The 17,518-nt window shown below is 44.1% G+C and overlaps 1 protein-coding gene across 1 annotated transcript in view; it reads right to left on the bottom strand.

Annotated features, from left to right (window-relative positions):
- Nucleotides 1-10,081: 10,081 nt before the first annotated feature.
- The window catches only part of LOC115328071, a gene marked incomplete at its 5' end in the record, with an annotated part of 91,964 nt that continues 84,527 nt past the window's right edge, over nucleotides 10,082-17,518 (bottom strand). The window contains one exon of the mRNA XM_029989151.3: nucleotides 10,082-10,228. Coding sequence (XP_029845011.3) covers nucleotides 10,082-10,228 — 147 coding nt within the window. The remainder of the gene's footprint in view (nucleotides 10,229-17,518) is intronic.

Below are 17,518 nucleotides of genomic sequence, written 5' to 3'. Positions count from 1 at the left end.
TTCAACACTGTATTTCGGGACTTTTGAAAGAGTCTTTGTGACCTCTTCAGGGACTTTGACCTCACCCAAGATAGTCAACCCACCCTGGGTAGGTGTGGCTGATCGCATATTTTTAGGAATCCCCACTCTGACGCACTGCCACGAACATTCCGTCGCCTGTGCCACTAGCTGCAGATGCTGTCGATGCTTGTGGTGTCCTATCGTTGCTGGGTTTCCGCACAGGCACAGTAGCTTGAGGTAGTCGTAAAGAAACCTCACTTATCTCCAGCGTTCAGAGTGCAATATCCTGCAGATTCTTTAGGAATGGCCGCTGGATGTTTGCAGGCAACCGAACATTCCGTGATCTTCCAGTGGTGCATGGCCATTGTTGATGCAAAACGTGAGGAAGCGGGCACTACACGTCGTAAGGACGATGAGGCTAACACATATGGTGGGTTGATTGCTGAAGCCGTTAAAACAATTAAACGAGCCCGCCGTAGAAGACAGGAACTGAATTAAGGTGGCGACGCAGGCGAGTTGGCTCATGACTTCAAAAAATTGGGAACAGCGTGCAAAAAAGACGAGGAAAACGAGAGTAGAGCACAGGACAAGCACTATGTGCAGAAAGAGGGCATTTGCATCGGCTCGAGCGTTGTTCCGGTGCTATGCGACAATTACTGAACGAAGTTTGATAGCTGCATGGAAACGGCATTATGTCAAAAGGTGTGCAAGGCATAAATATATGATGACGATTATCGGGTGTTCCTGAAGGCTGTCGGCAAATTTTCATTGCAAAAAGTTGTGGATGATGTAATGACCGTTTTCAAGCATTGCTCTGCAGGCCTAAAGTTCACCTACAAACTCCAATACGGTCAGTACTTGCACTTTTCGGATTTACGGCTGCAATTAACCGGGTAACATGTGTGTTGGCGTTATAACCGGCGATCTAAGAAGAAAATCCTGCCACACGACTCCACCAATTCTAAACTTGTGAAACGAAACATTGCCACGTCATGCCTCCAGGCTGCACTCTACAGGTCTTGTCACCATGCCATGCTTGACAGCTATAAAGCCCAGGTCAAGCGACTTTTAGGAGCAGGATTTCCTCTGTCCGTTTTGCTTGGTGTCTCTCAGACACTATTGAAAAAGTCAAGAATGGTTCTCAGGAACCAAAAATAAAGCCTAAACAAAGGCATCAGGTTATCCCATATGCGCGCATAAGGTTGCACATAATTAAAAAAAAAAGTAGCTAACCAGTTCAATGTGCCAATGCTTTTTTCGGCGCCTTTCGGTTTGTTGCTGTGCAGGTTGGCTTTGCTAGCGGTACGGCTGGTGCTGCTGTCGAATACTTGTGGTGCACATTATTCGAGACAGTCTCCCCAAGACGTCGCCGTGGAGAGTTGACCGAGGAATTTGTGTGAGCCCAACGTCGATCTATGTTCCGTTTCGACATATATGGTATATGTAATGATACCGGTGGTAAATGATGGACATTTTTGTTGGAAGATGTCGTTCGCCTTTCTGCATGTATGATTTGGTGATACGGGTGTTCCTCTGGAATAAGCGTTTTGTTGGAAAGAAGTCGGTCGCCTATGTCATCGGACGCAAAATCATATCACCAAATCATATCGGCAAGCAAACCGGCTGCCAGTAAAGTCAGACACGTAGCCACAGCGGTGCCGGTATCTCCAGTTATGCAGAACGACAAAACAAACTAGCTGTATGCATAACAATAAGTTACGTTGGTGTCATACCAGAACTGTACAAGCAGAAGGTGTGTTTCTTGTACTTTTTCTTCCCAATAGGGTAGGGCTTTATATCGTTCTCCGCCGCCTTGCTCATCCCGCCCAAATTACGTAGTCTCACTACTTTTTTCCCACAAGATTGTTGTTACAAGTTCAGCGAAATTATTCATGTCCCTAGGATGGTGCCGTTCGACAGCCTTCATAACGACATATCAACCTGTCAGGAAGAACATGAGGAACCCTTGGTTGCAAGGATTCTGGCAAAAACCTCTTACACACGGACTCCGGCCCTCGGGACGTTTTTAATTACAGTCTGATCTGAAGGTCTCTTATCTTTAAATCGTCTTCCATATAACAATTCTTTAACAGTGCTGACACAAAAAATGTGTGCCGCGCAAAGTTTTCGATGGGTAACAAAACATACTTGGATTGAAAATGGCGACTTGGGTGGTTTGGGGAAGTTGTCAAGTGGTTCGAATAATGGTCGAGCATGACTAGTCCGTTTGAGGAATATAAGGAAAACACTACTTTGCTAACAAACGAATAGCTTGTCGAGCCCTGTCATTCCAGACATGATCACTAACCAGCAGGGGCCTGCAAAAATTAACAGTGTTTCACGTAAGATACAAAAAAGTCCTAAAATAAGTGTATTCGTGGTAAAAAGATAATTTTTTCGGGACCTCTTTAGCCGTGCTGAAAAACAACAGAAAATATCCGATACTTACTAATTAGTTCGCTAATGAACTTAAATTATTTACTAAGTTTTGCATTATGGGAAATAGATTTATGACTCCAACAAGAAACTTGTTCAGCGTCATAGAAAACCCCTAAATTAGTAGTTTTCAGAGACTTCATGTGCGCGAGAAGTGCAGTAATGCAATAAAGTTAACTTTCATGGAGAAGATACAAGGCTAGCGGTTGCAGTATGGCGCCCGCGCGATTTTTCCGTCTCTTATGAGTCCTAACCTTGTACCTGCTCCGCGAGTAGTAACTTTAGCGCACTACCACGCTCCTCACGCTCTCAAATTCTTTCTGATAATTACTGATTTAATGGTTTTCGATGAAGCTCAACGAGTTTCTAACGGGAGCCATATGTCTATTTTTTTACGAATTGAAAGTTAATCAGGCATTTATAGTTAATTAACGAACTAATTAATAAGTATCGCGCATGTTTTGACGTCCGTCACCCCGAGTAATGCCGTCCCGAAAAACTTATAATTTTACCTCGAATACGCTAATTTTAGGAATTTTGGACGCTCTTACACTCAGTTCCTAAATAAGCTGTTTTTTTTAAATAAGCATTTTATGTGTCGTGTTCGAAATTTTGGTTACTAGTAATTTTAGAATAGAATCGAAATATTTGACCGAGAAGTATTATATTTGAATTCCAAACCCGAATATTGGCACGCGCCTTCAGTAGGCCACACGGGAGTAGAGCACATTTTACTCTGTAGGGTTTATTGTGTTAATGGTAAATCCACCGAAGCTGCAATTCCAAATTGTATGGCAATGAAAATTACCCTTCACTTGAATTTATAAGGGGAAAACATCCCCTGCTGGCGCCGTCCTAGTCTAAGTTTTCATTTCATTATAAAAAAAAATTGTTTGACTGTACAGATCTCTTCTAAGAAATCCTTGAAGGTTACACTAACGCAATATGTGCAGATTAGTTATAGTGCCAGGAGAAGGCAGGATAGGGTTTATTCTCACGATAAGAAAGAGTTTATCGTACGAATTTTCATTGAAGTTTTCATTTGTGAAAATATTCATATGGTCCCGATTAAAAACTTGCTGGGCAATATTAAAACCACTTAATAAGTAGGAGCAATGTGGTTAGTGGGGTACTTACACCCCATCAACCACATTGCTCTTACACCCTGCTCAGTACCACTTGGTACTGAGCACGGTGTAAGATAATACTCTTCAAGTATTGGAAGATGATCCCTCACAAAACAAACTATGGTAAATCAGTGCTCAAACACATCCTACCGTTTTTACTCAACAGCTGCAGAAGTAATGATTTGGACCTTAGCTGAATAAATGTGAAATCTGTACTATCCATGCTAAAAATTAAATCATGAGTGACTGTCGAGCCACTGTATTTCATTCTTTATTTCCCTTCCCTGTTTTATAACTTGTTTGTTGTTCTCGCTGCCGTCTGTCTTGCTACTGTAGGGGGCCGGAGACTCGTCAAGCTGTTCCTTTGCAGCTTTTTCTCCGGCCTCGCCTTTATCATTGATGAGAAATAAAGCGATTATTATTATTATTATTAAGTGAAGACAGCGCGCTCTTCGCAACGTGCGGATAAAGTTTGCTTTTCACTCCCTCTCTTTTTCTCTCTCACAATGGTTTCAAGCGGCGCCGGCAGATGACTCGTCAATGCGTGGGCCGGTGGGCCTCGTCTCCTGCGCTTTTGAATGGGAAACGCGCTTTTTTTTTTAAAGTCGTATTGTGCGCGCGGTGCCTTCCTTCTAACCCGGCACTTGTAGTATGTGTGTTGCTTAGGCATAGATTCGTCGCTTGTCTGAGTTGAGTGGCTCAACGGCAGCGAGGGCAGTTTTATGACGACACTAAAACAGAGGCATTTTGCGCGGTTATCAAACGGGCAAAGCGGGTATGTGTCGGCGCTTTCCTGGAATTTCATCCCTTCTAGGTCTTAGGTTCGTGAGCATCAGACACTAAACACCTAATGTTGGGATTCATATTTTCTTGGCAAAACATCGCGGAGACAACATCTCTAGAGCAAAGCAACGTATTAAAAAACAAATGCACGGTAAAATATTTTTTTTTTTATTGTGGAGGTCGTGATTGTGGGTTGCTCACGCGCTCTCACAAGAAAATTCCAGAAATGCCTTAGTCGTTAAGAACGTTTGCAATAAAATAATAACATTGAAATAAAAAGCCAAGCAAATGGCTTTGTTGTGGGAAAGGCAGCAGAACGCTCGACTATCAATGAGCTGCTTCAGTCTACTTTTTACACAGCCTCGCTTCTTTCTTGTTCTGGCCACATTGTTTCTGTGTATATCTTGCATTTCCTATGCAGTATTGGCGCATTCTTATCATAATGTAATAGCGCAGAATTCTGGCTACCGCGTCCGTCTGGTGCTCGGAGTAAGGGACCGTGATGCTTTTGTAGACTACATGCTGTATGTAGTCGCAGAACACCTCAGTATTGTCAGCAGGCTTAGAGAAGTCATCTTGAGCTGCTTTGAGGAGGGTGAATAACTTATAAGTCGGGTGGGTCAGCCCTCCTCTGATCTTGGCATTAGTGAAGGCAGCTTTCAGTGCACAACTTGAAGTCACAGTAAGGCAACCTCTGCAGACAGGGCAAGAAAACATGGAGCGTGGTCTACGACTAAGAAAACCAGAAGCGTAGTAAATTACGCAGTCAACCGCCTGTGTTGTCGTTGCATCAGCAGGCAGAACTTCTCCGGAATTCCACGACTCTTTGTTAATTAGCCCGTCCAGTTTAGCACGAATTTCTGCAAGTTGCCTTTCAGAGCTGTCTTTTTCATTCTTGAATATGGTCTTGAAATAAGAAAAATCGAGAGTCGGAGCTTCTCTCATTTCGCAGTGTACGAACTTGGGTGGCTTAAGTAGTGTGTATATTCTCAGCGTTCTGTACAGCTGCAGGAATTTCAGCATGCCCGGATTGTCATTCTCGCCTATTGCTTGCCGAACTTTTCCGAAAAACCGTTCCAATGAATCTCGGTTAAACTTAGAGGTCAGGACATGTACAAATTTGAGCTCATAGAGTAAATAATGGCAAAGATCAACCGTAGACTTCAGCGTGACTCAAAGACCTTCAGCTGTCGTTTTTGTTAGAAACGTGTCTTCGGCTATTGATCCATCTGAACGTTCTTGTTCCCACCCGTTCAGCCATTTCAAACCTTCTTGTAGGACCCTGATGTCGCTGCCACCTTGGTTTATTCCTTCCATTGGGTGTCGTCGATTCAAGGCATGAAACGAATCGTTAAGTCTCGCTGTGAACTCAGCAGTGCCTTCACAGTCATATAGGTTTGCCACACCTCGTTTCTGGTTGTGCTTCATACCGGCAGCCATGAACCCGCTGAACACTTGCGTACCAAACTTCACTCGCAATTTGTCTATGTTGGATGGATAAATATGGTGCTGAGTTATTTTAGCTTACGCCTTGAGCTCTTCTGTGAGAGCCTCGTCTTCCTTAAACACGGAAATGTTGTGTGACCATTTGACCCATTTTCCGTTTCTCTTTAGAGTTTTCAGGTATCATTGTTTAAACAGCCGGTCACGAATACATTAAAATAGGTGAGGCGTGTGTGGAAACATGTACGATTTTCGATAATCATCAATTGGGTGCTCAAAAAGCGATTGGCTTTCAGCATTCCACCAGCGACGCCCAGGTGTTTCCACATGGTGCGATTTGTGCTTGCACCATCGCACACGACACCGTCGATCATAGCTCCAGCGTCCTCAAGCAGCACAATAGCTTGTACAAGAATCTGGCATAAGACTGTGCCTCATGTGGCGTTTTTTGAAGCAAACACAGCCACAGGCTGCGCTGAACTCTCAGTAAATGGACAAAACATAAACACGAGTGCATGATCTGCCGATTGTGAACTTTGCTTCTTGTTTATGCCCTGCTGAACTAGTCCGTCATAGCTCAATATACCAGAATAGAGTCGTTTACACTGCCTCACTTGCATTTTGTCTACCATCAGCATGCCGTGCTTGAAGAACGTCGAATTTCCGTTTCACTTTTTCTTCAAGGCAGAAAGAAAGTTCCGGTTGAAGCCGCACTTCATTCCGACAGTGGATATATATCGCCGGATGGTCTTCACTGATGTCAGAGGGAGGAAGTCACTGTCTCTTTGGAACCAGTATCCTGTGGGCGTGTGAATATGTAGCAGCAAACACAGCAACAGCCAGTTATCCGTGTACTTTATTCCTTTCCTGGATTTATGCCGTGAAGCTGATATGCGTTCTGTAACAAACATTTGCTGCACCTCTGAAAGGTTCGCTTCCCTGAATGCTTTGTGAAGGGATGCCTCACTTAGGTCTTTGAGTTTGCCTTGACAGGACAATAACTCTTCAGTCAGCTTTTTATTAACTTTGACTAGCCGCATCTTAGAACGGTACCAGGCGATCCGTTGCTTTCTTAATACATCTACTTTCTGCTTGCTAGATGGGCTCAGGATTATTTCGACTCATCGGTGCTCTCTACGCTTGTCCTTTCGTGACGTGTGAATTCGGAGGGTGTCTTTTTTCCTCGCACAAAAACAACATGGCAGTTCTCTGACCTGGAGAATGGGGCATCGGTTGTGCCGCCAAGCACCAGCTGGATCCGCGTAGCCGCACTCAAGCTGCACGTTCGCATATTTCCCGCGTGGTGGTCCACCAGGACAGAGATTCGGATCATCGAGATGCTTTAGAGATGCAGTGACAGTGCTCTAGTAATCTCGGCAGCGCAATTCACATAACCTGGAACGGTTGCTATCTATATTTTGCGCTGAAGTGCAAATGTGTTCACAGTGAACTCTGCTTTCTTGACTTGTTGAACGTGCAACACTTTTAAGCAAAGAGGTTCTCCAGATGACGATAGGCCAGCTTGCATAAAACAAAAGCTGAGCAGTCCCTTTTGGCTCAATGTGGAGTGGTTCCACGCAATGCTTGGCAAATGGGCGTTCGAGGGGTCCAAGCACACTTGTGGGCAGTCGGTCTTGGTGCATTTTGGCCTTTTTGCATTAGTCGCTTCTTTCGCTTCACTCTGGCCATAAGCTCCCACGACACTTTTTTTTTTGGAGATGTCGGACTTGAAGCTAGTTTACTACACGCAGGATCAAATGAGACTTCGTTTGTCTCGTCCTGTGTTGAGCACTTTTCACGTACTGGCTCGTGCATGTCATTTTCTTTGGATTTTCCTTTTTTCTTTCTTGCCGTTTGTGACGGTGGCGCAATGCTCGGCAAATGGGCGCTCGAGGGGTCCAAGCACACTTCTGGGCAGTCGGTCTTGGTGCATTTTGGCCTTTCTGCATTAGTCGCTTCTTTCGCTTCACTCTGGCCATAAGCTCCCACGACACTTTTTTTTGGAGATGTCGGACTTGAAGCTAGTTTACTGCATGCAAGATCAGATGAGACTTCGTTTGCCTCGTCCTGTGTTGAGCACTTTTCACGCACTGCCTCGTGCATGCCACTTTCTTTGGACGTTGTTTTTTTCTTTCTTGCCGTTGGTGACGGTGGCGCAATAATCGGCAAATGGGCGCTCGAGGGGTCCAAGCACACCTGTGGGCAATTTGCCTTGGTGCCCTCTCGTCTTTCTCCACCAGTCGTTTCTTTCGTTGCAGGCTGGTCATAAGCTCCCACGGCGCTTGTTTCTGGAGATTTCTGACTTGAAGCTAGTTTACTGCATGTAGGGTCAGATCAGACTCCGTTTCGTCCTGTGCTGAGCACGCTTCAGGTACTTCCTCGTGCATGTCGGTTACTTCAGACGTTGTTTTTTTTCTTTCTCGCCTTTTGTGGCGGTGGTGAGTGTCTGATCCTGGGGGGCTTTCTTTTCCTTCGAGCTGTTGACGGCGGGGCAGAAGACGGAAAAATGCAAGGAATGGCCTTGTCGGAAAGTTGAACTTTTTTAGAACGTCAAGTAGGATTTTCTCTTCTAGCTCCGCGAAGTATCTTTCTTTCACAATCATGTCGTTGGTGAAATGCTTGATGCAAACAAAAGCTTTAGGGTCAAGCGGACGGTCCTTACGAGGAGTTGCTTGAGGCCACGCTTCCAGACGTGTGGGGTCGGATGGGACCTTGAAGAGATTGACCTTTTTCTTGCAACTAGGGTGACCTGAGTTGCAGTTCTGGATGAAGCATCTCCGGCCCATTGTCACCGCGTTGAAGCCGCGTCAAACGCGGGGTTAAACACCGCACACGGCTTCTTCAATCTTCATTTCATGTAGCGTACGGCGACTGGAGTTCCAAATGTCTCCGTCGCCATACGAAACAAAGCAAAAAAGTGCAAAGCAACTCTTAATTGTTATGCGAATATTTTGGGGGCAGACACTGAGCATGCGAAATTGCGGCACCGGGGTGTCACGGCAACGAGATAATTTTTTTCGTTTCCACAATGTGACGCCGTTTGACCGCCGACGACACTGTCAGCCGTCGGCGCAGTGGCCGCGGAATGATGCCGCCATTCGGATGCCTGTCGAACGAACGCTATCTGATTGATCGCGCCGCTCATTTAGCCCCGCCCTGTCCTCACCTAAAGTAAACCGTGGCACTGAGGCATCATGAAAATCAGCGTACAAAGGACAGGGCAAAAATAGGCACACACATAGAGCACACAAGCGCTGACTAAGAACTAATATCGATGAAATAAAGAAGAAAACGATGTTCACAACTAAAAAAGGAAGAAAAGGACGAGGCACAATACAATCACACCATGAATATTTACAAAAATGAAAAGAAACTATAAAAAATAAACACCTACAAGGGCACACATGTCGGAGAGATCACAGGTTCAGGTAACGCTTAGTCGTTACTAAGACGGTAGAAAGAGCACGTCCTTTTCATACAGCGTTATCGATGGCTTGTTGACAGAACTCTCTTAATTTTGCAATATGGTACGCTTCCAGTCTGTCTTTGGTAGACGTATCTGCAAAGTTTTCTAAAATTGTCATCTCTTCAAACTTTGGTGCTCACCGGCAGGCCTAACAGTCCAGTGCAGGGTGTCCTCCTACGCTGTCATGAAGGGAATAGTAGTTTACTCGGAGGCGGTTGTTGACACGTCGATCAGACTGTCCTAGATGATATATAAATAACCCCTTACGCGTGGTAAACGTTACGTTGAACAGACAGAGGTGTTACTGCAGATAGGCTTACTGGAGAAGTGGAAGTACAAGGTCTATCACAAGTGCACAAATATCAGGAAACAAAAATCCCGACATCAGTCATATGATAATGTTTAAACACAATTTCAACAGTAGTATGTTACGAAAAAAAGCGTTCCACATGCCAAAACACAAGCATCGCATGGAAGCATACCTGTAGGTTTACGAATACGAATTGAAATTTCGACGGTGCATTAAGAAACGTTTTAAAAGAAATTTAAAGCACTAGTCGAATCGGCATTATAGCTTTAACATGTTGCGGTCGTCGCCGATATGTCCTACTGTGATATATTCATCATCTTGCTAGGCACGAATGTATATACCAAGAGTCTTCAATAAGTGCAGCAAAACTTAAATCTATAAAAGAATGACCAAATGTTTAGACATTTCAAATTAAATCTGATTGTTTACCTCCCACGTGGTTAAGAAATACAAGATACGGTATTCAGTACACTAAGCATTTATTTGACAATAATGGAGGAACAGTTTTTAGGAGAACTATGTTTCATCTTCGTTTTCAGACTCTATTTCCGACTTTAATTTTTCCCAGTCGTAGGCTGTTCCTCCTGCAATCGCTGGAATCACAAGCCCCGGCGTGGATAGGTAGTCCCCAATTCTATCTATGCACCATCCGTAAATACATATCTGAAAAAAGGAAAGAAAACATTAGTTCCATTTTGTACCGTAAAACATTTTTGTTTTACTGCACAAAAACGTCCACGCAACGCATCTGTCTCGTTAAAGCGGTTACTAAGTACCGGACATGGGCACGTTACTGGAAAAAAACAACATTTAAATAGTTTGTATCGTTACCCACAAAAAACGTAAATAATTATGTCACTCATTACAGAAATTCAAAAGAAACAACCATTTATATTTTTTACATTGAATGTAATTTTCTTTTTGAAGCAGCAGACGGGTTCGTCTTTACTAATCCTTGGCTTTTCAACGTAAGCATTGACATACTGAATCACCACACGAAAATTACCCGGGGATTAGTGTTGCTGAGGTAGGATGCATCTCATCTGCGCGTGCGTAGGTATATAGACTAAACTAAGAAATGTGTTCACCGACTTTGATTTAGTGGCTGGTTGCTAACGAAGCGGTCTCTTTTTAGCAAAGCCTCATGGAACATTCCTTAGAGTCAGAATTGACGGGCACGGCGATAAAAAAAAAAACAAGGTGTGTATCACTGGGGTCCAAAAGCATTGCACGCCAAGTCATGTACGTTTGCCAGTCTATGTAAAATACAGGTTTTTTCTCGCTTTTTCTCTCTCTCAATTTAGGCTTTCTTTTTGCAATGGTGTGAAAAGTCTTTTTTTAATGAGGCGGCGTTGAACCTGAATACCGCAAGCTGCGTTCGAAGTGCACTGATTCCCCCCAAAAAAAGCCATCGTATTGTGGTATTTGAGTTCTGCTCCCTTTATCCGGATGCGTTGTGTTTGCTACTCTCGTCTTTCCCAAAATTCCTGGGTTCAACTGTTGTGCCTTACACGCTGCCGCTTGCACCCTGCCTCTTACCAGTTTTGACCTTATTCAGGCCTATAATTTTCTTAGTCAAAACACCTTTGGCAGGGCAGATACATACAGGTTAGAAGATGATCTCTATCACATATTTTATATGCAACTATACATGTACAGATCGCGGTAGCCAGACAAAAAGCCACCAGTTGTTGGCTTGACCAGAACTGGTCTCCGGTCTTTATGGTAAAACGAGCGAAAACAAAACAGCAACAACGAAAAGACAACTAACATGCATTGCAAATAAATACGAACACACAAAAGCACACAAAAAAATAGTTTACCTGCTATTACAATTTTGTGAAAACACTTCTTAATGATTTGGAAAGAAAATTTTTTTATGGAAATATTATCTTGTTCGAAGGTGTTACGCTGTGATGGTAAAAGGGCGTTTCAACATTTGAATGCCATAGCTAGTTCGACGCTGACTGAAACAGTCCATGGATACTCCTGTCGCGTTTTGTGGGCGTTAGTGTTTGCAGCTAAATAAAATATATAAGTTAGGGTATGCGATCTTTATTAAGGCGAGCGTCTTATATGTCTCATCGTTCAGTCTAACTTCGAAGTCCTTAAGCGAAAACACGTCGACGACACGAGAAACCAAGACATACATACCGCTGACTATATACTGAGTTTTTATACTTCTTCTTCACTTTAACCCAAAGATTCACGCCTAAAGTAATCACAATATATCACCTTAACTCCTTACATTTCACTACTAAGTTAAAATAAATTAGAATAAATTAAATTAAAATATTGAATTTGGCCACTAACACCTCCTTGGCCCCACACAGAAACCACCGCCGACACATATCTCTCTTATTCCCTTTAATGGGGTCATGCCACATTGCGAAAACTACCTACGCACCTTAAGAAATACGCAACTGGTATTCCAATACTCATAGGGAGGGGGGGGGGGGATTTTACGCTAGGTATTGAAACTGGGGGTATCGTAACGATGATGCCCGGGGTAAGTCGCTGGCAGAAGCGATTGACTTTAATAGACTCGAAGCGGTCAAGACATCCCCGACGCCTACACAGGTAGGCCTTTATCACAAAGAAACTGACACCACACCTGACCTGACAATAATTACGACGGGTATAATCCGTCGCTTTGAGACACACGCAACTACATGGGGCAGCGATCACTTCCCTATAATGAGCACACTTAATCGCAGGAAACTTCTAATCAAGGCCACCAGAACGGTAACTAACAGGAAGATATCCCGTGCTATGCTGGTTCAATATATTACTGTTTTCGGACGCTTGTAGATACAATCGGAGAGACAAGGCAAAAATCCTCCCGAAGGAAAAATCCATCAATGTAACCCTGTTTGGCAGTCAATGTTTTCTAGTGGACCGCTGACTGTGCCTGACTGTACTATCACGGACAATATGAGCTGAAACAGCGCTCCTTCCGGCGGACGGTACTACCTGCGCCGCCTGTCGCCTTGCTCCGCACACATGGCGCACCCTGAGTCCGAGATATTTTCTCACTTGCGCTGGCTGCGCCACTGCGCTCTTCCGGCTGTCTGCAAGCGAGAGGGTGGGCGCGACAGCGGGCATGTGTGGGAGGGCGGCGGGGGGAACAAAAGATGACACTTGTCGCTCCCCTTTTGGCATTGATTTACTTTACTCTATCGCGTAAAATCCCGTAAAAAAAACTCTGACTGGTGAAGAAGAAATAATGAAGTGACTTAAATTTCAACTGCGATTACCCTTTCTGAAAGTCATATCAAAATATGCTGCAGGTTGTTTTTGTTTGATTATAGGTGGATGCACAAAAGGGGACATCGTAAAATACAGGCCAAAATCTGTATGCCGGATTTAGTCCGGCTCCAATGTTTTTATTCTTTTTTTCTCTTTCCCTGATCACATATGTTCAAAAAACGGTAAGTATACAAGTTACTAAGAAGGTTTTGTAACCTTGATTAGTATGAAAAGGTATAAAAATATTATTTATTCATTACTGGGCCCACGTGTTTGTTTCAAGCAAAACAAGTTGCTGACGAGACACCAGTTTTTTGTTCACGAATTCCTACTTTAAATAAGGTGGGACAAACAGTCATATATTTCTCAAGAGAAGGAGATTGAAGCTTAATCGAAAAAAATATTTGCAGAGGACATTGTCAGACACAAAAGATTAATAGTCGGCGGGGAAGTTCAACTGTGCTATACAAGAAGATCGGGATGAAGCAGGCACACCTCAAATGTATGCGTGTATGCGTCAAACAGGGTGTCGCAACCGTAGCATCAAGCTTTGTTCCAATCGGCAGAAGTCCAGTTCAGGGGGTCCCGAGGCGCAGTAAAACTTGCAAAGTAATTTAATACCGCGTCATTCTCCCTTGACTCCGACCACGGCTCTCGTCCTGTCTGGTAAGAAATCATAGAGCGCGGCCACGAAGTCTGGCTCAGCCCCGAAGCCACTTCCATTCACCTCCTATTGCTTTCCACAATTTGTAGGCAGTGGCGCGGTGGACAGGACGCCGTGACATAGCTACCTTGATGCGCCACCAAATGTTTTGGATGATATTCAGATCGGCTCCTTTTAGGGGCCAAGGAAGCTTCGTCAGGCAGCGCTCCTCGAGGAGATATGAGCGTGACAGCGCATTTTCCACTTCAGCGCTTTCTTGAATTGCACTGAAATTCATCGTAGCTGAAGACGTGAGCATTGGGCTAGTAGACGGCCGGAAGAGCGCAATGGCGCAGTGAGCGCAAGTGATAATTTATTTCGGCCCCAGCGTACGCCGTGTTTCGGGAGCGATGCGACAGGCGGCGCAGGCAGTACCATGCACTGGCAGGAGCGCTGTTTTAGCTCATATTGTCCGCGATAGTACGTCAAGCATGTCTGATTGGCCAACAGGTTACTCTGACCGACAGTCAAACTCCAGTCAGACTCCACTTGTCGGCTTTCTGATGGTTTCCTGGTGGCAGTCGGCCGCCGCGAAATGCCATCAGGATGTCTTGGTGGCGATTTTGATTGTACATTGATTGTCTCTGACTGTACGTCAAAAAGCTTTGACGTGCAGACAGACGTATGGTCAAAGGACGTAAAGTTCGTTTGGATACCACTATTTTGTCAAATCTATGAATACAAAAATAATCTATGCACAAGAAAACGATTTCGGGACGTGAGCCCATAAAACCACTGATGTTAGAGATATGACACGCAGCCGACCGACAACCTTGATCAGAAGCCCGCCGATAGCCGAACACGCCACTTCGCTTCGCCCATAAAGGCTTCGCCGAGCTTTCATGAACGATCGCTCTCGACTCGTTTTGTTTGCCGGCTTGCTGCAACCTGTCGATCCTGCCCGGGCTCTACAATGACTTATGTTTTAGTAGAATTTCTACTCGACAAGACCCAGCCTGTTGTGAGTTCCGACGATGTAAGAGACAGCGGAGTAGTTGAAGACAACAAGGTGTATTCCAGGTCTACTGGGCCGGAGACGCGCGAACAAGAGGATCGTTCTACGACGCGAAAGTACTCTACATGGCAGGTGAGTAGAACTAAAGTACGGCGAGTGATGTACGAGTGCTTTGCATAACATGCTGAAGGCTTAACTGCATTTGCAGCCGAAGCATCTCGTATAAAATGAATGGTCAAATCGAGTTTCCCAAGCGGCGGCATGGCATAAGGGTTAAAGTGTCCGATTTATACGCAGGTTCGATCCGCAGTGGTCCTGCTTTTTTTTTTCTTTTTTTTTCTCGAACATTTTGTTTTATCGAGGCATTTGGCGATATTTATGAATGCGTATAGCTTTACTCTTATATAAATGCTGTTCTTGTTGATGAAATTCCCTTGGCAGTGGCAGTCAAACGTCATCTGATGGACCATCAGATGACGTACGTCTGATGGTCCATCACGTTCCACCAAGGCTGCTGACTGGCAGTCAGTGTCCCAAATTACGTAGCTTGATGGAATTTTCAATATGAATTTAAGGAAATCCGATGTTACTTAGAAACCGGAGCCATAGACAGCCGGCCTGCCAAACTCTGGCTGCGAGAGGAAGCGCTCACAAGGCACGATTGCAGTGCGGAAGGTGACACAAAGATCGATTCGCTTCAAACACCTCTTTCGGACTCTTCTACAGCACGAGCAACAACTAGAGTCAGAAATTATTGGACAACCTCGGCAGGAAGCCTGGGCTAAAATTACTTTGGATACTTTTTTTCAATTTATGCCTGGGCGGACAGAAAAACACCCCTCTAATCTAATCTCTCTTTCTTAAAGATGGCCTCGAGAATGTAGAAGATGTGGTAATTTGCACATTCGCACACGATTAAAGAACTAATGACAGCCCTCAAACAAAGCAATGCACGGTCTTCCACTAGGCTCTATGGTATCATGTGGCAGGAACTCCGCAACCTACCGCAACACGCCTTAACTAAACTGCAACAGAATATGAATTATTCCGGGGACATTGAGATTGTTTAAATGCATCAAACTTTCCCTCATAAACGTAATAGCAAAGCCGGAAGAAAGGTCGTTCAAACACCAGTAATCGCCAACCGACATCTCTAATTCCAACAATTTGCAAGCTTAGGAGCGTATGCGGTACATACGAATACAATACCAGATTGAATATGCGGACGCTGAACTTCACCCTGCACAGGCGGGGTTTCGCCCGAACATGGGGGCCCACATCTGTCTTGGACTACTGCAACGGGTTATTACCGGAAAGCGTTGGAGAAGGCTCCCTGATTATGTACTTGTACTTGACTTGCAGAAATCATTTCATAATGTGTCTCAGAAAGTCATTCTTCGGGAGCTGGCGTCCCGCTCTCCCAGCCAGATGGCACAGGATTGAATGCGCACATTCTTGCAGCAGAGACCAAAAGAGCTTAAAGGCAAAGCTCCGGGGCAGACCCCGAGGACCTACTCTCGGGATAGGGGTGTCCCAGGGTTCCAGTCTTGGGCCAATTATTTTCAACTTGGCCATGAGGAGAGTAGCGGAAATTGGAAATTGTAAAACGAGATAGGGCGGTTTGGTTCGCTATATATATATGAACGATTTACCTATTGCTTTGTTACCTCAGGGATGGGCAAAATACATGCAAATATGTATCAAAATACAAATACAAAATACTTCGTCAAAAATGTATATAATTACAAATCTAATTACATTTCCAGAAAAGCATTTAAGTACAAGATAAAAATACAACCAACTGTACTTGGTCTCCCTCCAAATACTTTTCCAAATACATGCCTCGAATTTGCGTCAGCGACTTCAGGGCACCTGCAACGGGTTTCTGAGTATCTTATTTTAATTTTGCATCGCACACTCGGGAGTTAGTGTGCGGGGCTTTTGTAACGTAAGAAAAATATAATCACAAAAAAATGTAATCAGCTTGGACGTAATAGGTGAAAAAAGCACAGAGCTTCAAGCAGCTTTTTTTTTTGTCGATTACGTTTTGGTATAGATTAACAAAGAACCGAGACGACCAAGACGCGCAGCACTAGCTAGAGAATTTTTTATTGTTGCAACTCGCACCAGTTACGAAAATCTGGACGACCCGCGCATTTAGAATGTTCCAGGCAAAAATATGGATGGAAATCAGGCTGGAAAGCATCACAAGTTGTCACAGGCACTTATTTAGCCAGTCTGCCTGTGAACGTCGATTTCGTCACTATTCTTGCCCTGGACCAGCATCGTAATCACAAAGTCACTAAACGCTTGCGCTTGATTGAGAGGCACTGCATTCGGTGCAGAATGCAGTTTTCTTCCTGCTCTGGACAGTGCCTTTAAAATAAAGCCGGAGGAGAAAAAGAAAACAAGCCTCATGGCCGAATAACGGATGGAGACTATATCTTACAACCACATGCAAAGAAAAACAAGAATTGTCGTGACAATAAATTTGTGGGATGTATTTTCGCCCAAAAAATTGTATTTATTTAGAATTGTATTTGCAATATCCACGTTTTAGTATTTAAATACACACGTCCAATACATTACCCAATTTGTAATTAAATACAAGTGCCAAATACACAAAGTATTTGAAATACGTATTTCAAATACTTGTATTTGAAATACTGCCCATCCCTGCTTTACCTGTTACGCGTTACGTACAAGTCCGCGAAATACGTCACAGGAGTGAGCGAGTAAATAATGAATGGGTGAATGAATGCATGCGACTGTACCCTGTTAATCGGATCATGACTTGCGTCTCCTGGTCAGTGTTATTATTTTAACGCTAGGCATTAAAAGGGCCTTGCTGCGATATTGGTTTGCAACGATTTTCACTGGGCAAAAGCTTACTAGCACTATTGTGACCCAAGCATCGCACGCCCCTCCATTGACCAAGAAATGTCTTCGTCGTGGTGTAATTTTATAGATGAAAGTTGACTTTATCTTTATTGATCTCTTGCGCAAACATTCATAACGTAGTAACGGGAATTGCTTTGGTGTCGTA

This window comes from Ixodes scapularis, unplaced genomic scaffold, assembly GCF_016920785.2.
Source record: "Ixodes scapularis isolate PalLabHiFi unplaced genomic scaffold, ASM1692078v2 PGA_scaffold2__306_contigs__length_199485367, whole genome shotgun sequence".
NCBI lineage: Eukaryota > Metazoa > Arthropoda > Arachnida > Ixodida > Ixodidae > Ixodes > Ixodes scapularis.
Note: the sequence above shows the minus strand (reverse complement) of the source record. Positions and strands in the feature narration are given on the sequence as shown.